Source organism: Rhinatrema bivittatum, chromosome 4, assembly GCF_901001135.1.
Source record: "Rhinatrema bivittatum chromosome 4, aRhiBiv1.1, whole genome shotgun sequence".
Classification (NCBI taxonomy): Eukaryota; Metazoa; Chordata; class Amphibia; order Gymnophiona; family Rhinatrematidae; genus Rhinatrema; species Rhinatrema bivittatum.
In genome coordinates, this window is record NC_042618.1 from 384,840,081 (window position 1) to 384,861,728 (window position 21,648).

The window sequence follows — 21,648 nt, forward strand, 5'->3', positions numbered from 1 at the left end:
CTTCGTCCGGAGGAGCTAAGATCGTGTTCCTGATGGCTTCAGAAAAGTAAGTTACTTTTGCGACTTACTTTTGGGATCTTGACAGATCCCAAAAGTAAGTCGCTTTTGGAAAAAACCAAAATTGTCGCTTTAAGGCTGGAGAAATTATTTTATGCATTGTGTGATGTCGCTTTTTGAAAAAAAAAAAAATTGATTTTGGTTTTTTTTTGCTTTTCGCCGCCGCCTACCCACCCGATCGGGAGGAGGGGGGTAGAGTCGGCGGGCCAGTGCGGGGGTGCGGGAGCCGGGGATTTTTTTTTTTTTTTTGTAGGCCTCACGGGACTGCCGGGTCGCAGTGGTAGCATGGCGCTGTGAGGGGGGCGAAAGGGTATATACCCATGAACGGATTTGAGTGGGAGCGCTCTGTGAAGCGGGACATGCCCGTGAGGGGCATAATGGGTGGATGCAGCTGATGAAAGGGGTAGTGGCGGGCGCGCTGGGGGAGGGGGGGGGGGCATCCGGGACGTACTACATCAAGGAGGGTGCCAGGCTTATTGTTTTATTGTGTTTGAGTATCTTAAGCGGTGTCGATGGATTTGTTACTAGACTCACAGTCCTAACTCCTACTAGGGGGAGGCGGTAAACTAACACGTTAAGGCCGTGGCAAAACAGCGTGTTCCTAAGGAGATAATATCAGCGCCCATTACAGTATCGGAGGGGAATAGCTAATTCCTTCATTATACAGCTTTTTCGTTCATTTACATGCTGGGTGCGGAAAGGGTTATGTGTCTATTTTACAAAGCGCTAAGGACGCGTGAAACTGGAGACCGTATCGCTGGATGGCCTTACTCGTCTGTATTGTGTGCTCCCAGCACGTTACAGACGGGGAATCTTTAACCGCACGTTACTGTATCGACCTGTTAATTAATAGCAGGTAATGGACTTCTCCTCCAAGAACTTATCCAATGCTTTTTTAAACACAGCTACACTAACTGCACTAACCACACCTTCTGGCAACATATTCCAGAGTTTGTGCATTGAGTGAAAAAGAACTTTCTCCGATTAGTTTTAAATGTGCCACATGCTAACTTCTTGGAGCGCCCCCTAGTCTTTCTATTATCTGAAAGACTAAATAACCGATTCACATCTACCCATTCTACACCTCTCTTGATTTTAAACACCTCTATCATATCCCCCCTCAACCGTCTCTTCTCCAAGCTGAAAAGTCCTAACCTCTTTAGTCTTTCCTCATAGGGGAGCTGTTCCATTCCCCTTAGTATTTTGGTCGCCCTTCTCCATTGCAATTATATCTTTTTTGAGATGCGGTGACCAGAATTGTACACAATATTCAAGGTGGGGTCTTACCATGGAGCGATACAGAGGTATTATGTCATTTTCTGTTTTATTCACCATTCCCTTCCTAATAATTCCCAACATTCTGTTTGCTTTTTTGACTGCCGCAGCACACTGAACCGATGATTTCAATGTGTTATCCATTATGACGCCTAGATCTCTTTCTTGGGTGGTAGCACCTAATATTGTGTAACTATAGCATGGGTTATTTTTCCCTATATACATCACCTTGCATGTATCCACATTAAATTTCATCTGCTATTTCGATGCCCAATTTTTCAGTCTCACAAGGTCTTCCTGCAATTTATCACAATCTGCTTGTGATTTAACTACTCTGAACAATTTTGTATCATCTGCAAATTTGATAACCTCACTTGTCGTATTTCTTTCCAGATCATTTATAAATATATTTAAAAGTAAGGGTCCCAATAGGGATCCCTGAGGCACTCCACTGCCCACTCCCTTCCACTGAGAAAATTGCCCATTTAATCCTACTCTCTGTTTCCTGTCTTTTAGCCAGTTTGTAATCCACGAAAAGACATCACCACCTATAACATGACTTTTTACTTTTCCTAAAAGCCTCTCATGAGGAACTTTATCAAACACCTTCTGAAAATCCAAGTACACTACATCTACCGGTTCACCTTTATCCACATGTTTATTAACTCCTTCAAAAAAGTGAAGCAGATTTGTGAGGTAAGACTCGCCTTGGGTAAAACCATGCTGACTTTATTCCATTAAACCATGTCTTTCTATATGTTCTGTGATTTTGATGCTTAGAACACTTTCCACTATTTTTCCTGGCACTGAAGTCAGGCTAACTGGTCTGTAGTTTCCCGGATCGCCCCTGGAGCCCTTTTTTAATATTGGGGTTACATTAGCTATCCTCCAGTCTTCAGGTACAATGGATGATTTTAATGATAGGTTACAAATTTTTACTAATAGGTCTGAAATTCCATTTTTGAGTTCCTTCAGAACCCTGGGGTGTATACCATCCAGTCCAGGTGATTTACTACTCTTCAGTTTATCAATCAGGCCTACCACATCTTCTAGGTTCACCGTGATTTGGTTCAGTCCATCTGAATCATTACCCATGAAACCTGTTCTGGAGAAGGTTATCTCCCCAACATACTCTTTAGTAAACACCGAAGCAAAGAAATCATTTAATCTTTCCACGATGGTCTTATCTTCTCTAAGTGCCCCTTTAACCCCTCGATCATCTAACAGTCCAACTGACTCCCTCACAGGCTTTCTGCTTCGGATATATTTTAAAAAGTTTTTACTGTGAGTTTTTGCCTCTATGGCCAACTTCTTTTCAAATTCTCTCTTAGCCTGTCTTATCAATGTCTTACATTTAACATGCCAACGCTTATGCATTATCCTATTTTCTTCTGTTGGATCTTTCTTCCAATTTTTGAATGAAGATCTTTTGGCTAAAATAGCTTCTTTCACCTCCCCTTTTAACCATCCCGGTAATCGTTTTGCCTTCTTTCCACCTATTTTAATGTGTGGAATGCATCTGGACTGTGCTTCTAGGATGGAATTTTTTTTTTTAACAATGACCAAACCTCTTGCACACTTTTTACCTTTGTAGCTGCTCCTTTCAGTTTTTTTCTTACAATGTTTCTCATTTTATCAAAGTCGCAGCTCTACAAATCTTCTCCATGGGAACTGTCATGACTCAAAAAGAATGAATCTTGACATGGCCCCAAAATGCAGTCCAGCTTGGGCATAACAAAAGAAGATGGAGTCAGCTATTCAATTAGAAAGTGTCTGTTTGGTAACAGCAATGCCCAACGTATTCCTGTCAAAGAAACAAAAAGTTGGGTGGACTGTCTATAGTCTTCTGTCCGCTTCAGATAGAAGGTTAAGGCTCTTTTACAATCCAAACTGTGTAGGGATTGTTCACCTTGTGTCTGGGAAATAATGTTGGCAGGACGATGGACTGTTAAGATGGAAGACCGACACGATCTTAGGCAGGAACTTAGGGTGCATACGCAAGATCACCCTTTCATAGAAAAACTTAGTGTAAGATGGATAAGTTATCAAGGCCTGCAGCTTGCTGATCCTGCATGCTGAAGTGACTGCAACCAGAAATATGACCTTCCAGGTCAGGTACTTCAGGTCACAGGAGCGGAGTGGCTCAAAGAGAGCTTTCAGCAGCTGACCTAACACCACGTTAAGGTCCCAAGACACAGCGGGAGCCCTGAGGGGAGGCTTCAAGTGAAACAGACCCCACATGAAATGCACAACTATAGGCTGTACAGAGGTGGGTGTACCATCTACATCATGGTGGTGTAACCCCACCCCAGGATGCCTGTCCTGCACAGTTGGGGCCATAAAAGAATTTGTTATTTTTCAGGGCTGGAATCTGTCCCCGCTAGCTTTTTACATTTCCTCTTTCTCCCAGGGCTGGGAGGGTTGGGGGAAGATACACTTCCAGGGCCCAATGTGACGGGGATGACCTTTTTACACATTTCTCTGCAGTTTTTTGTGTTCTCTTGGGGAGGATAATTATTCTTAAGGTGGGTGCAATGAATGCAAAAGAAATACTCTGGAGTCACTGGTTTAGTGTCCAAAATTAAAGTCTTTACTGTTAAACACTCATGATGAATGACACAAACTCAAACCTGCAGCACCACAGAATTCTCTTCTCAATTTCTTACAGTCTCTTTCCTCTATCTGTGCAGTACTTACTTATATCAGGGCCAAGGAAGCTTCCACTCTCTTGGAGTAAGACAATGGAGCTCCCAGATGGGCAGGGTCTTATAGGATGATAAAAATCCCTTCCAAAACTGATAAAAATGTTAAAGGGTCTATGGCACAGACAGTAAATCCTTGCTTTCTCTCCACAAGGTGTGAAATATCAGATGGGTTTCCCCAGGGATATTTTCCTTTACTCACAGTTAGATGATCTTCTGGATCTCCTTAATCTTACACAGTCTCTTTAGTTCTTCTCTCTGGATCCCATCCCACAACAGCGAAGAGGACCTCAGAAGCAAGGCCGTCACGGGATCTCATCCCCACGATGGCAAAGAGGAGGGCCTCAGAAGCAAGCCTGTTGTGGGATCCCATCCCTGCGACGGCAAAGAGAAGGACCGGAGCAGCAATGCCGTCATGGGATCCCATCCCCGCAGTGGTGGAAGTAGGAGTTTGGCTGTGCCTAATGAAAAGGCCCTGTGTGCGTGTGTGGGCGAGAATGGGATCCTGGGGGTGTGTTCATGTGTGGGTAGGTAAGAATGGGAGCATGGGAACCTGAATGGGTGTTTGTAGGTGAGAATGGGAGCCTGGGAATGTATCTGTATAAGAATGGGAGCCTAGGTTTGTATAAGAACGGGAATCTGGGTGTGCATCTGTGTATATATAAAAATGGGAACCAGGGTGTGCGTCTGTGTGTGTGAGAATGGGAACCTGGGTGTGTGTCTGTGTGTGTGTGTGAGAATGGGAACCTGGGTGTGTGCGAGAGCTTGTGTTTATGGTAGAGCATATGAGAGAGAGAGCTTGTGTGGTTGAGGGAGTCTGTGAGAGAAAGCATAAGCCTCTGGGGGTGTGGGTGTGTGAGTGAGGGAGGAAGGGAGGAAGGGAAGAAGAAGGTAGGAGAAGAAATAGAACAAGAAGAGACACTGAATGGAAATAGGCAATGACCAACAAGGGAAAAATGGGAGAGAGACCGGGACCAACTGAATAGAAAAATACAAAGATCAGACAACAAAGGTAAAAAAAAAAAAAAGAATTTCTTTGAGATTTTGGCAATTGGAATTTTCTATCTTTGGGAATGTGCATTTCTTATATTTTTGTATTTTGCTCTTTTCAGTATTCCACTGTTGAGAGTCTGGTTTCTCAAGCTTTTTATTTTGGTTTTGTCTGTATGTTTCTGTTTCTAATTTGTAGTCCCTTATTTCTATATTAGGTAAGGATCGGTCTCTGTTTTGCCTGAGTGTGATTGAGGGGCGGTATTTCTGTTAGTGTGTAATTTCTCTGTAGGTATTTGTAGCAGTTTAGCTTGTTCTGTTACTCCAGTAAGTGATGTATTAATGTCCTAGGGCCTGGTTTAGTATTTGCATTGCTGCTTGTTCATAAGGTTGCTGTTTGAGTCCTGAGAGTTAGTGCGGTGACTGTATGGGATGGCAAGGTTCTAGACGTCTCTTTTTCTGCAGGAATTTGTGTTACTTCAAAGGGGTAGATTTTATAAATTTACGTGCGCGCGTACTTTTGTTCGCGCACCAGGTGCAAACAAAAGTACGCTGGATTTTATAAGATACGCGCGTAGCCACGCGTATCTTATAAAATCCGGGGTCAGCATGCGGAGGTGGGTGTGCATTTGTGCAACTTGTGTGCGCCGAGCCCTGCGAGCGCTGCCCGTTCCCACAGAGGCCATTCCGAAATTGGAGCAGCCTCGGAGGGAACTTTCCTTCTGCCTCCCCCCACCTTCCCCTCCCTTACCCACCCCCGGCCCTATCTAACCCCCCCCCTACCTCTGTCGCGAAAGTTACGCCTGCTCAAGGCAGGCGTAACTTTGCGCGCGCCGGGCCGGCTGCCGCGCGCCATGTTCTGGTCCAGGGGGCTGGTCCGGAGGCTGCGGCCACGCCCCCGGAACGCACCCTGGGCCGAAACCACGCCGGCGGCGCCGCCCCCGGATGACGCGCCGGCCACGTCACCCCCCCCGACACGCCCCCGGATGACGCGCGGATCGCGACATGCCCCCCCCCAGGAAAGCCCCGGGACTTACATGCGTCCCGGGGCTTTGCGAGCGCCGGAAGCCTATGCAAAATAGGCTCGGCGTGCACAGGGGCGTTTTAAAAGGGTTACGCGCGTACCTTATGTGCGTAACCCTTTTAAAATCCTGGCCGATAATGTTTAGCAATGGAGGGATATTTTTTGCTGAAGTGACACCAGAATTTGAATATTTTTTTTCATGTTGGTTGTAATGTGAATTGTGCTAGCTCTGCTCTATACCTGTTCAGATGATTAATACTATTTTATTGTAGTTATGATGATTTCTGGCTTTCTTGCAAAGAAGATTCATGAAAGAATACATTGATTTTTATTTTATTACGATTGATTGGATCTGTTTGTTCTTTGCTTTTTACATGATATACTTGTGCATTTATAAACTGTAATAAATATAAAATAAATTAATACAGATTAATAAGGAATTTGTTTTGGGCTTGTTTTTCTGGCAAAGCGCACTTGTTCTTTAATAAATAACCAGCAACACGAGGGATTTGCTTCTGAATCCCTCCCACACAGGCAGAGACGGGGGCCATCTTTTGTCCATTGTGGTCTATGGAGGATTATTTCTCAGATTTTCTCAAAGCCCAGCAAAGCCCAAAGAATTGTAAAACAGTAGTTTTCAAATCCACTCCCGGCACATCTCCTAGCCCCACGTTCCCGAGCACCATTTTATGGAACCCCACCCCAGTGTGCCTATCCTGCATGTGTGGGGCCATAAAATAATTTGTTACTCTTTGGGACTAGAACCTCTCACCGGCTAGCTCTTTCACATCTCCTGTTTCTCCTAGGGCCAGATCCAGTGTGACAGGGCTGACCTTTTTACACATTCCTCTAGTTATTTGTGTTCCTTGGGGAGGATAATTATTATTAAAGTGGGTGCAGTGAGTGTCCAAAATTAAAGTCTTTACTGTTAAACAACTGTTGATGAATGGCATAAACTCAAACTGCATCATTACAGAATTCTCTTCTCAGTTTCTTACAGTTTCTTCCCTATATCCTTTTTTTTTTTTTTTTTAATTGCCATACTGGGTCAGACCGAGGGTCCATCAAGCCCAGTATCCTGTTTCCAACAGTGGCCAATCCAGGTTACAAGTACCTGGCAAATGCCTAAACACTAAGGAGCGGATTTTAAAAGCCCTGCTCGCGTGCCGGTGCGCCTATGTTCCATAGGCCTACCGGTGTGCGCAGAGCCCCGGGACTCGCGTAAGTCCCGGGGTTTTTCAAGGGGGCCATGTCGGGGGCGGGGCAGATCGGTGCGGCGTTTTGGGGGCGGGACGCGGCGTTTTGGGGGCGGGCCCGGGAACGTGGTTTCGGCCCGGGGCGGTCCGGGGGCATGGCCGCGCCCTCCGGAACCGCCCCCGGGTCGCGTCTCGGCACGCTATCGGCCCGCTGGCGCGCGGGGATTTACTTCTCCCTCCGGGAGGCGTAAATCCCCCGACAAAGGTAGGGGGGGGTTAGGTAGAGGAAGGGAGGGGAAGGTGAGGGGAGGGCGAAAAAGAATTCCCTCCGAGGCCGCTCCGATTTCGGAGCGGCCTCGGAGGGAACGGAGGTAGGCTGCGTGGCTCGGCGCGTGCCGGCTCACAAAATCGGCAGCCTTGCGCGCGCCGATCCAGGATTTTAGCGGCTACGCGCGTATCTACTAAAATCCAGCGTACTTTTGTTTGCGCCTGATGCGCCAACAAAAGTACGCGAAGGCGCACTTTTTAAAAATCTACCCCTAAGTACATCCCATGCTACTGATGTCAGTAATGGCAGTGGCTATTCTCTAAGTCAACTTGATTAATAGTAGTTAATTGACTTCTTCTCCAAGAATGTACCCAAACTTTTTTTTTAAATCCAGCTACACTAACTGCACATCCTCTGACAACCAATTCCAGAGCTTAATTGTGTGTTGAGTGAAAAAAAATGTTCTCCGATTAGTTTTAAATGTGCTCTTGCTAACTTCATGGAGTGCCCCCTATTATCCGAAAGAGTAAATAATTGATTCAAATTTACCTGTTCTAGACCTCTCATGATTTTAAAGACCTCTATCATATTCCCCCTCAGCCATCTCTTCTCCAAGCTGAACAACCCTAACCTCTTTAAGTCTTTCCTCATAGGGGAGCTGTTCCATCCCCTTTATCATTTTGGTCGCCCTTCTCTGAACCTTCTCCATCGCAACTATATCTTTTTTGAGATGCGGCAACCAAAATTGTACACAATATTCAAGGTGCGATCTCACCATGGAGCGATACAGAGGCATTATGACAATTTCCATTTTATTCACCATTCCCTTCCTAACAATTCCTAACATTCTGTTTGCTTTTTTGATCTGCCGCAGCATACTGAGCCAACAATTTCAATGTATTATCCACTATGAAGCCTAGATCTCTTTCCTGGGTGGTAGCTTCTAATATGGAATCTAACATGTGCATCAACTTGCATTTATACACATTAAATTTCATCTGCCATTTGGATGCCCAATATTCCAGTCTCACAAGGTCCTCCTGCAATTTATCACAATCTGGTTGTGATTTAACTACTCTGAATAATTTTGTATCATCTGTAAATTTGATTACCCCGCTCGTCCTATTCCTTTCCAGATCATTTATAAACATAGGCATAGATTTTCTACTTGTGCGCGCGCTTCCCAGTGTGCACACATGGATGCACTGATTTTCTACCATGCGCACGCTGGTGTGCTCATGGTAGAAAATCCATGGGATGTGTGCACATGCGCACTGGATTTTATAACCCCACATATACCTGTGGGCGGTGAGCGCAAAGGGGAAGAGACACGTAATTTCCACAAGGCGATGCATTCCGGCCTTCCCCAGTTCCCTCCCAGTCCACTCCATTTAAGGAGAGGACTGGGAGGGAACTTATGTTATGTCCCTACCTAAATTCCCTCCCTCTTCCCCGAGCTGAAGTAAGTTGCTGGCTCGCAGGTCTTCAGGACAGCCAATAGCGCTGTCCCAGCCTGCCCCCCCACCTCACCCAGAACACACCCCCCCCCCCCCCCCCCGGTCCACCCCTTCCAGGAAGCCTGGCACTTGTACGTGTACCAGCCTTTACGTGCATGGCCGGGCCTCTTTGAAAATTGGCATGGTGCACGCAAGGCTCAGCCACGCGCGTAAATGCCAGATTTTATGTGCACAGCACATTGAAAATTCGGGCTATATTGAAAAGCACCGGTTCAAATACAGATCCCTGAGGCACTCCACTGTTTATCCTTTTCCACTGAGAAAATTGACCATTTAATCCTGTCTTTTAACCAGTTTGTAATCCACGAAAGGACATCACCTCCTATCCCATGACTTTTTAGTTTTCTTAGAAGCCTCTCATGAATGATTTTGTCAAACGCCTTCTGAAAATCAAAATACACTACATCTACCGGTTCACCTTTTTCCACATGTTTACTAACCCCTTAAAAAAAAATGAAGCAGATTTGTGAGGCAAGACTTCCCTTGAGTAAATCCATGCTGACTGTGTTCCATTAAACCATGTCTTTCTACATGCTCTGTGATTTTGATCTTTAGAATAGTTTCCACTATTTTTCCTAGCACTGAAGTCAGGTTCACTGGTCTTTAGTTTCCTGGATCGCCCCATAGCCCTTTTTAATTTTGGGGTTACTAAAAAGGAAAAGAACTAGTATAGCATTTTTACAGGAAACTCATCTTAACGATGTGGAGCATGAGAAATTGTGCCACCTTTTGGGGGGGGGGGGGGGAGTACATTATGCTTCAGCTACCACCAAATCCACAGGCATGGCAGTTCTGATCAATAAGCAGTTACCCCTTCGAGTACTTAATGAAATTAAGGCTCCTTTGGGCCGGTACATTATATTTATCACTGAATTATATCAGACCCCCGTGATTTTATGTAATCTGTATGCTCCTAACAATCATTCTCCGGGTTTTTTTTCTGGAGATTTATCACTTGTTGCTGCCGTACTTAGGTGACCTTCTTATCTTGGGAGGGGGGGGGGGGGGGGGAGGAATTTTAACACATATCGGGATCCCCAATTAGACAAATCTCCTCCTGCTGGTCATGGGTCAGGATATGGCCAGGGGCCCTCTTTCTTAGAACGTTCCCTGCAATTGATAGATGTGTGGTGTGTTCTGCATCCGGGTGAAAAGGATTTCACCCATATATCTCGGACACATGGTACCCTCTTCTAAGCTAGACTATTTTTTGGAAACTGCGAGTGGGTTGTCTAAGGTGTGCGCAGCGGTTATTGATGACATTGTCATTTCTGACCACGCGCTGATCCGCCTGGACTTAGTCTTGGGTCCTCCTAGCTCTGTTTCTACTCATTGGCGTTTTCCGTTTTATCTCGCCCAGGATATCAAATTTCAGGATTATGCCGAATTGAATACACAACATGTGACGTCCTCGATACTTTTTTGGTCTTCCGCTAAGGCAGTGTTGCGAGGTGACATCATTTTGTATATGGCTCATCGAAAGAGGGCTATGGACCATAAAATTCTGACATTGACCATTCAATTAACTAGGGCGCAATTTTTTACAGTTCAAGGGGAGCTCAATAGTTTGTTACATCAAAGGGCTCGTAAGAGTTTCTTGTATTATCAATACAAGTTGTTCCAGCATGGTAATAAATCGGGTAAGCTACTCGCAAATCTAGTGCACTCGGCTCGGGGCTCCCGTCACATTTCAGCCCTTTGCACCATATCTGGCCAGTTCCTTACGCAGAACACTGCCATTTTGCAAAGCTTTCGGGAATTTTTTGGTCATTTGTACACCTCTGAGGGGTGGAATAGTCAGGTTTGTGATCGATTCCTTTCTCATTTAAATCTTCCTTCTCTAACTGCGGAACAGAAACGGGGGCATAATGTGCCCATTGCATTGGAGGAGGTTCTGTCGGTCATTTGGCAGGCCAAGCATTTAAAAGCGCCGGGGCCAGATGGATATGGTGCGGAGTTCTACAAATGTCTGGAGGATTTGGTAGGGACCCCTTTTAGTCCACCCTTCTCTGAATTGCTGGAGAAAGTATCAACCGGGAAAGAACCTAACATAGCAAACATTACCTTTATTCATAAGACAAGGAAAAACCCTTTACTGCCCGAGTCGTATTGGCCAATGTCTTTGTTAAATTTTGATCATAAAATTCTGGCTAAAATTTTGGACGATCTATTGGCGGCTATCCTCCCATCGCTTATTGGTAAAGATTAAGTGGGCTTTATTAGGAAGCGATATGCTCTCACCAATATTTGCAAAGTTTTGGCAGCCATGATGATGTGTCAGCAAATGGAAGCCCCATTCCTAGTTATAAGTTTTGATGCAGAAAAAGCCTTTGACAGGGTGGAATGGGAGTATCTCTTTCATGTGCTACAGCGGATGGGACTTGAGGGGCTTTTCTTCAAGGCAATACACCTCTTGTATCAGGATCCGGAGGTGGTTGTCTTAGCTAATGGTTCTACTTCTGAGGCCTTTCCTATCACTAGGGGCACTCATCAGGGCTGTCCTCTCTCCCCACTATTGTTTCTTCTCCAGTTGGAACCCTTACTACAATCGATTCAGTGGACTAAGGGGATAAAGGGGTTATGGTTCCAATCTAACACCTTCAAATATTCCGCTTTCGCAGATGACATCTTAGTCTTTCTTACAGACCCCCGTGGGTCTCTTCATCCTCTTCTTCAACTTTTTTTGAGAATTTGGTGTTTTTTCAGGCTTAAAGCTTAACATGAATAAATCTATAGCTTTGGCTTTTCCTGAAGGCCTCCAGAGAGATTGGGGAGAAGATTTTCCTTTACAATGGGCGCATACCTGGTTATCACTATTCCTCGTATACTTTCACATCTTTACAAACTGAATGTTTCTCCCTTGCTTAAGGCCACCCAAGAGAAGCAGCTTTCCTGGGGGGTCAGGGACAACCTCTTCAAGATGACCCTTCTCCCTAAGTGGCTATGTTTATTTCAGAATCTGCCTCTCCACATGTGTCGTGTGGATTTGAGGCAATTGGACAAAGCTCAGAGATGATTTTTCTGGCGGGGGGGAGGCTCCAGTTCCTTTGACTTGGCTAAGAGAGCGATGGGGTCGGGGAGGATTGGGTGTCCCAGACCTGGAGCTTTATAATTTAGCCAGTAATCTTCGCTTAATCCGGGATTGGTTGTTGGATACAGCCACTTTTATTGAACTTTCAGCAGAGAAAGCGTTAACTATTCCATTGGCCCCTCACTTTGTTCTGCAGTCCCCGTCTACTAGGCTTCCCTCATTTCTAGTACAAAATGTTATTACTAAACCTTTGCGTTTGTCATGGTTTAAACTTACGTATTTGTTGTAGACAGATCGTATCTGTGCTTATTTTTTGCCGATCAAGGGGAATTCGGATTTTTCACCTGGCTCTCAGTCAGATGCGGTCCGCCACTAGGGAACTAAGGGAATCACAAATCTGGGCCATGTACTAACGCCTCAAGGTTGTATTTTGCCTTTTCCGGAGCTCCAGCGGTTGTATGCTCTTTCCGGGAAAGAGGTGTTTCCGTATTTACAATTGCACCACTATACTAGCTCTTTGCCTTCCCCGGCATGTCAGGCCTCGACTTTTCAGTCTCTGGATATTATTTTTTCCTTTGAGAAGCCCAAGGTCCCCTCATTATCCAGGTATTATGGGTTACTCAAGCAATTAACTGTCATAGACACTTGTTCACCTTTGGTACAGCGCTGGAATGGGGATGTGGTTTTTACTGTTACTGAGTTTATTATCAAAGCTTGCTTTAAACGAGTAACCCAAATCTCGGTGAACATGACAAAAAGAGAAATGCAATAAAATTTCTTCGTCAAGCATACATCTTGGCTCAAGTAGCATTTAATTCTCGGATCTCGCCCTCTGCGACCTGTGGGAGATGTCTTCATGCATCGGGCAACTTATCCCATACTTTTTGGGCCTGCCCTCCTACCATAGCCTTTGGACCAAAGTGGTCAGATATCTTATGACTCTTCTGGGGGTTCGCATTCTAGTTTGCCCCCATGGTTACTTTTTTGTTGCATGTCTCCATTGCGTGTGCGAGATATGGGATCTCGGTTGCTGATTTGTAAAGCGTGTTTGGTGGCCAAGAAGATCATCTTACTGCACTGGCAAGAAGAAACTCCCCCGTCTTATTGGGCATGGCGTAACTGTCTTCATTGTATGAGGCAAATGGATGCAACGACAATGCGCCATTCTCCGCGGCTTCAGAGAAAGTTTTTTATTATTTGGGACCCGTATCTATAACTGCTTCCACATCGCTCCCATAGTCTGCTCTTAAATGAGTGACTTCATTTTATCTGACAAGTTTACATTCTTTGTCCTTGGACAGCCTGTTTGGCATTCTTTTGCTGTTTATGGGTAATCGAACTCTGGACTCAAGGGGGGAGGGGAGGGTGGGGTTGGTATTTCACTGTAAAGATTCTGATCTGTGGCATTCTCAAGTGTTTTTTTGAGTACCTTACAGTATCTGTACTGTTGTATGGTGTTGCATAATAATAATAATAAAAATTGTTTTACACTAAAATATTGGGATTACATTGGCCACCCTCCAGTCTTCGGGTACAATGAATGATTTTTAATGATAGGTTACAAATTTTAACTAACAGATCTGAAATTTAATTTTTGAGTTCCTTCAGAACCCTGGGGTGCATACCATCCCGGTCCAGGTGATTTGCTGCTCTTTAGTTTGTCAATCTGGCCTACTACATCTTCCAGGTTCACAGTGATTTGGTTCAGTCATCTGAATCATCACCCTTGAAAACCATCTCTGGAACCAGTATTTCCCCAACATTCTCATTAATAACACAGAAGCAAAGAATTAATTTAGTCTTTCTGCAATGGCCTTATCTTCCCTAAGAGCCCCTTTAACCCCTTGGTCATCTAACGGTCCAACCGACTCCCTCACAGGTTTTTTGCTTTGAATATATATTTTTAAGTGTTTATTATGAGTTTTTGCCTCTATTTCCAACTTCATTTCAAATTTTCTCTTAGCCTGCTTTATTAATGTTTGACAGGCAGGGGAGAAAGAAGAAAAGAGGATTTATATTCAGGCAACAACCAACAAGGACTGAATTACATAGTCTGGGTAAACAAATAAGCATGGGTGTAGCTTGCTTGTTACGGGAGTTACTACCCTGAATGAATTAAGCCTGATACTTCACTTGGAATACATATCCAGCACAGTTCACTGCTTCAATGGCAGGGGGAATAAAGAAAAGAGGATTTATATTCAGACATCAATCAACAAGGACTGAATTGAACAGGCTGGGTAAACAAATAAGCGTGGGAGTAGCTTGCTTATTGTGGCAGTTACTACCCCTAACCAATTAAGCTAGATACTTCACTTAGATGCAGCTCCAGCACTGCTCTCTATATCAATGGCGGGGGTGGAAGGTAACTAGAACCAAAAAGTTACTAATAAGGGCCAAGAGTAACAGATAAGTAAGAAAAAAAAAAGTGTGAAAGCTTGCTGGGCAGACTGGATGGGCCGTTTGGTCTTCTTCTGCCGTCATTTCTATGTTTCTATGACAATTAACTTGGCAATGCTTATGCTTTTCCCTGTTTTCTTCAGATGGATCATTCTTCCAATTTTTGAAGGATTTTTTTTTGGCTAAAATAGCCTCTTTCATCTCACCTTTTAACCATGCTGGTAATCATTTTGCCTTCCTTCCACCTTTCTTAATGCGTGGAATACACCTGGAATGTGCTTCTAAGATTGTATTTTTAAATAATGTCCGTGCCTGTTGTACATGTTTAACCTTTGCAGCTGCACCTTTCAGTTTTCTTCTATTTTCCTCATTTTATCAAAGTTTCCCTTTTGAAAATTTAATGTTAGAGCTGTAGATTTACATATTGTCCCCCTTCCAGTCATTATAACTTGATCAAATTTGAACTAATCACTATTGCCAAGTGAGCAGTACTCACTTATATCAGGGCCAGGGAAACTTCCACTCTCTTTGATTAAGTTAAATGCAGCACACAGATGGGCAGGGTCTTTTAGGATGGTAAAAACCCCTTCCAAAACTGATAAAAATGTTAAAGAATCTATGGAACAGACAGTAAAGCCTTTATTTCTCTCCACAGGGTGGTGAAACACCAGATAGGTTTCCCCAGTGATGTTACTTTCCTTTACTGATGGTTAGCAGATCTTCTAGATCTGCTTAGACTTACACAGTCTCTTTAGCTCTTCTCTCTGGATCCCTGATGGGAAAGATTCCCTTGAAACAAGCAACTCTCTTGCTTCAGAACAGGAAGGGCAGCAAAAACTTCCTCCTTGGTCTTCTAACAAAATACTTTCTTTTTCACCCAAAAACTGATATTAACACCGGAGGTTTTCCTTGCAGTGGGTCACCACATCTAGGGCACGTCTTCCCTATCCCTGGGCATCGCAGACACAGGGTTCCCCAATCCCTGTGCCCAAGAAAGGCCCAGTTGTCTTAAAAGACTCCTTCCACAAAAAAATCTCAAAATCCTCAAAAACAACCCAGAGGGATATCCTAACCAACTAGTGAGTAGACTGGAAGGAAACCCTTCCAACCCTAGTCAGGACCACCAAGCAGGGCTTGCTTGGCTCCTCTGGCTAGGCTTAGGAAATAACAAAATGTAAGTTCCTGACTACCTCTTTACTGTGTGCAAATGAAAAGAGACTGCTCCTCTAGCTCTAGCCAGAGCACTGCTATAAAGTCTCACTAGGGGTATGGCCCTTCCAGACCCTGCAAAGGGAGGGTCTTTATTTGAATGGAGCCCTCTCCCAACAATCCATCCTGCGCTAACTAACTGATCTCTAAAAACCCAGGGCTTACTGGTAGCATGACAGTTAGTGTCCACCTCAGTGAAATGTGCTAATTGTACTCAGATAAACTCTAATGGAGTTGGTCTTCAAGCCAGCTTCTGATAGGTGTAGAAAGTAGTCAAGCAGTTTGTGTGTGGAGCAGAAGAAAGGATCTAGGGCCTTCTGTTCACACCACACAGAAAACCTCCTCTTCAGTCCATAAGATTTTCTATTGGAAGGCTTTCTAGAAGCCACTAGGATCCGAGACACATCCTCTGAGAGATCGAGCGGTTGCAATATTAACCTCTCAACATCCAGGCTGTTAGTGACAGGGCCTGGAGGTTGGTATGTCGCAACCTGTTTCGATCCTGTGTGATGAGATCTGGGGAAGACTCCAGACTGATCAGTTTCCAGATGGAAAACTCCTGCAGGATTGGAAACCAGTCCTGTCTCAGCCAATAAGGGGCTAAGAGGATCATAGTCCCTTTATCCTTGCGAAGCTTCAAGAAAATCTTTTCTATCAGTGGAGCTGGAGGATACGAGTACAGGAGACCCTCATTCCAATGCCGGGTGAGGGCATCTGAGGCTGATTTGCTGAATGTCCTGTACAGGGCGCAGAACTGAGGAACCTTTCTGTTCCAAGGTGCTGCAAAGAAATCCACATCCGGGCTTCCCCAGATGCAGAAGTTCTGATTCGCAACCCCTTGGTCCAGAGACCATTTGTGGAGTCTGAAGGCCCGATTCAGTCTGTCCGCTATCACATTCTTCATTCCGGCCACGTACATAGCACTGAGCACCATCTAATGGGACAGAGCCCATGACCACATCTGGATCACTTCTTGGCACAGGAGGTATGATCTTGTGCCCCCCTGCTTGCTGACATACCACATTGCCACTTGGTTGCTAGTTTGGATAAGGACAACTTTATTGGACAGCCAATCTCTGGAAGCCCATAGCACATACCTGATTCCCCGGAGCTCCAGGAAATTGATTTGATAGAGGGCAGACCAGAGACCCAGAGTGCTGAGTCCATCTACATGAGCTCCGCAACCTAGGGTGGATGCATTTGTGGTGAGAACAATTTGGGTAGGAGGTCTTTGAAAGGATATTCCCTGTTCCAGATTTGAAATTACCCGCCACCAGGACAAACAGTCCTGGAGAGAGAAGTTGACTTGGATGCGATCCTGGAGGTTCTGTGTGACCTGACGCCACTGCGACCTCAGAGTCCACTGGGCCTTTCACATGTATTAATGTGTTAAAGGAGTAACATGAACTGTCATGACCATATGGCCCAATAACCTCAACATGTGCCATGCTGACATCTGCTGGCTCTGTTGAACCCCTGCCACAACGGTCATCAGGTTGATGGCCCTTTGTTGAGGCAGGAAGGCCTTGGCCTGAGCCATGTCTAACAGGGTTCTAATAAATGTTTCAAAAAATAGGCCAAGTAGGCCCAAAAAGTTGAAAAATGTGAAAATCTCACCCAACTGCGAAATACAGACTCCGTGGAAAAGAAGAGACTGAAAGGTACCCTGCATGGACATGTGGTATAATGCATGCTGAGCATGCTCGGTGAGGCTCAGTCAAAGTTCTAGAAGCTTTGACATAAGTTTTCCATGCCGAGCTCCATCTGACGATGTCACCTGTGTGTGGACTACCATCCTGCTTGTCCTTGGAAAATGTACATATGCCATTTCCTCCCCTGGCTAAAAGCGTCCATGCTAATGGAGCTGTACATTTGAGGAGGGTAGTTATCAGGCCATTTTACCTGGGTAAGTGCCTTTGACAATTGCCCTCCAATGGCATAGGTTTGTTTAAAAATCACAAATCTTGTTTTTCTAATGTGGATCTGTACTGCAGTATATTCCCCATATATTATAAGAAAATGACAATGCAACAAAATGCAAATGAAGAAACTGTTGCTATCGTATAATAATAATAATATTATTGTATAATAATGAGCTGAAGTAAAAAAAACATGGGATTATATCACCAAAGAAAGTACCCACCTCCTGCATACATATCAAAGAAACCGGTTTTCAAGACTTCTCCATTTGTTCCTGTGTTCAAATAAAATGAAATTGTATTATATTTAAAATATATACTACTCTTTAAAGGTGCTTTTATTGAATAATAGCATCACATTTCAGCTTGCAACTTATATTTTACTACAGTGCCTTATTAAACTATCATCTAAGATGATTGATATTAGCTAATGTGAAATATCTGATTGCATCTGTGTAAAGCCACAGCATGTCCATATCTATAGCATTGGTATTTTCTACTCTTATCCTTAACAACATGCCTTTCATGGTACTGTACATGGAAATTCTCTTCGGGTGTGTATGTCAGAGAGTTGAGCAGCTCCACACATTATCTATCATGAAGGTGATTCTTTGCCTCCTTCAAGAATATACGGTACTTTTCTATAAGAGCCAAGACTGTGGGACTTGTTTCATTCATGGTTCCAAATACTGGGTTACTCCATCTGGGAGCGAACAAGGTTCTATCCAATCAGAACTCAAAAGCTAGAATCTAGTTTAATGCCATGAATAAAGCAATGCAAGTGTCAGCACTAAGGCTTTCATTTGCCGATGTTATGAGATGCACTCGGCTGTGTGCACATGTTAATGCGCGATTGTGTGCAGAACTCTACTCTTAGTTTAACAAGGAGTTTACTGCACACATTAGCACTCCGATATGTAAATCAGGGCATTAGCTATTATTTCCCAATGCAAAGAGAAACGTAGGCCTCACTCATGTTTTCCTAATGCTGGAAATTTAACTCCTGATCGGAGGTTGAGTAATGTTTCTGGGGCTAGTATTATTCTATGGGACTATGGAGTTTGTGATGTGGGGGGGTGGGGGTGTCAGGTAATCAGCATTTATGTGCAGAAAATATACTTTGAGCATAGACTGTGTCGAAAACTTGATTTTTGTGCATATTTTAGGGTTAGCATGCTTTTTTCAACTCCAGATGTATTATCAAATCATTAGCTTACTGCTTTGGGAGTTAACTCTTTTTTTTAGTGTGAAAGTAAAGAAAATGTGTGCTGAAATTCAGTGTGTATTTTTGTACTCATGTTTTGTTATATTAAACAGAGACAACAGAGAGTAACGTGACTTGTCTAAGGTCACAAGTCATGGTAGTGAGATTTAAACCCTAGTTCGTAGCCTGCTGCTCCAACCACTAGACTATTCTTCCATTCCAGGTAAGGTATGAAACACTGAAGTACAAGATTTGAGCACAGAACCAGTTGCAGGGCTACAGCTATCCTCTGGACCTGAATATATCAACTTGAGATTTATAACAAACATCTGGTATTTAATGCTTTGATATTGTCCTAAGAATGGAACATAGCACTACACATATCTACCTCCTCTACATTTTCAGATACAGGAAAACAATTCTTTATGGAGATAAGCACTAGGTCAAACACATAGAAATAAGTAAGGCAACCAGAATATGCATACAAGATACTCACCATTTATAAATGCAATATTTATTCCTTTGCCAATGTTATTTTTCACACTACTCATGATACTGGAATGGAAAAAATAGTAACATGTAAGTCCTTTTGGACATTATGTGTTATGTTACAAACTAAAGTTAGGAGTTTGCAAAGGAATGCTCTTATAACCATCACAATTCTCAACATAACTTAATTTAAGATGAGGTCAATATATACATCTTGTAAGTAGATGGAATTGCATTTTTAATATTAAAGCTTCTAGATGTACCATCATTAAATGACTGAAATACTCAACTCAGTGTTACTCTACTAAGACTATTAGTTTAATACAATGTTTCCCAATCCTCTCCTGGAGGTAAACCTATCCAGTTGGGTTTTCTGGATTACCAAAAACCACTCCACACTGTTCCTCAGAATACTCTTTTTATCATTAAATCAGCTATTTTTGTAGGACCTTCATGGGAACAACTTTAAACCAACAAATAAGTTATATATCCTTCTGGTCCGCTTTTATTTAATTATATCTCAGTTGTATAAATCTATTTTTGTATAGCTTTTTTCTTTTTTTTCTTTAAAACATAGTCCCAACCTGTGAAGATCCTTAAATCGGGTCACATCCCAAACACCGTATCTCATTTCAAAAAATCTAATGAGAGCCACTTTCACTAATCTTTTTATCCAGAGTCCAATTTTATTCACACCACCGACATGGCCATGTTTAGGTAGAAGATCTGCTTCAGGGGCTTCCACAAGATCTTTCAAAAATGCTCTCTATTTTCATTTCCAACATGTGTCCCGAATATATTCAGCTTCTCTTCATAATTCCTTTACAAGGTTTTCAGGATTGCCACAATGAATATGCAAGACAGAGATTTGCATACACTGTCTCTCCAATGTTTGCAAATTTATCTCCTGCATATTCATTATGGATATCCTAAAAACCCGACTGGTTAAGTGTGCCTCCAGGAAAAAGTTGGGAAACACTGGTCTAATAAATATATTTTATGTATGTTTTTTCAAATTCAGAAAATCTAATGCTTCTATTCAATTTGGAGTTTCTAGTCGGCTCCACCTTCTAGAAGATGATTTCAAAGCTTCAAAACAGGTGACAAGGCAGTGCCTAGAGACATGAAAATGCAAACATGATCCTCCTTTGCCTACCACTAATAATTTTCCCTATATTTTCCATCTAGAGAGGGTTTTGCATTTTTGGTGTCCTGCTCCTGTTATAGTCCCACTTGTCTGCAGGCAGTGGCTCAGGGATATAAATTGCCTCTGGAGCATGCTCAAAGCCAGAGGGTGAGGATGTGCAGTCTATGGTGATCTTGGCCTTTCCTCCCCGAGGATTGATCCAGGAGTTTTTGTAGATTGAAAATTTTGGAAGTTTGCGATTTTGAACTAGTTTCTTGATAGAAGGACAAATCCTCAGTATCTTGAAGGGCTGGATTCTCGATCTTCTGCCTTTGCAACCAGTATACAGCAGAGGTTAGCAATTTTGGATATTTTTGGAGTTTTTGAGACTTTTGAGATTTTGGAAAAAGACTGTTGGAATTATCTGTCTGGAAAATCTATTTGAACAAGGGGTTTTTTTTTGTCATCTTTCCAGCATCTTGCTTCCAGCCCTTGTTTCATGTTTGTGAGTGGTTATCTTATCCTCCAAGGGGAAAGAATTCTAGAGCTGGACACTGGTTCAGTTGGGAGAAGAAAAACTAGGGGATTAACCATGGACAAAGAGACTATTATTTTTTAATTATGATTTTTCTGATGCTGTCCAAATTTTTTTCCCATACTAGCCTGGATTCGTATGTTCAAACGTTAAGTACATTGTCTTTTAATACCATTCTTGGACTCCATGGTTATTTTCTACCTGAATCCCCTTTGGCGGTACTTCCCATCTCAGAATATCCCTGACCAGTGATTCTGAAGAGTGGGGTGAGAGTGAAGTTAATAACTATGTCCACAAGTGCATTAGGGACCCAGAAGATTAATCGCCCCCCCCCCCCCCCCCAATGAGCCCTGGTGTCCCCAGGGGCTCTGGCAAGGCAAGCGTGCTCATCTCACCACCCAATAACCCCTTAAAAGAACTACCCCAGACTATCATATTCTCACAGCAAGTACAAGACCTAGGAGTCACCTTAGATAATCACCTCAACCTAAAAAGATTTATAGGCTCAACCATGAAAGAATGCTATTTTAAACTTAACACCCTTAAGAAACTCAGACCACTCCTCCAGGCAACCATACTCACCAAAATAGACTATTGTAACTCCCTACTCCTCGGTCTCCCCAAAGCCTCTATTAAACCCTTACAAATGCTTCAGAACTCTGTTGCCAGAATTCTCACAAATACTCGCAAAAAAGACCATATTACA

At 43.5% G+C, this 21,648-nt stretch overlaps 1 protein-coding gene across 7 annotated transcripts in view; it reads right to left on the reverse strand.

Moving 5' to 3' along the window:
- Positions 1-21,648, reverse strand: part of FAM3D (family with sequence similarity 3 member D) — a 166,940-nt gene that overhangs the window by 39,257 nt on the left and 106,035 nt on the right. For all 7 annotated transcript variants that reach the window (XM_029600994.1, XM_029600991.1, XM_029600987.1 and 4 more), the window contains 2 exons: positions 19,289-19,347; positions 17,813-17,863 (listed from right to left, as the gene is read on the reverse strand). In XM_029600994.1, the coding sequence (XP_029456854.1) occupies positions 17,813-17,863; positions 19,289-19,347 (110 nt within the window). The remainder of the gene's footprint in view (positions 1-17,812; positions 17,864-19,288; positions 19,348-21,648) is intronic.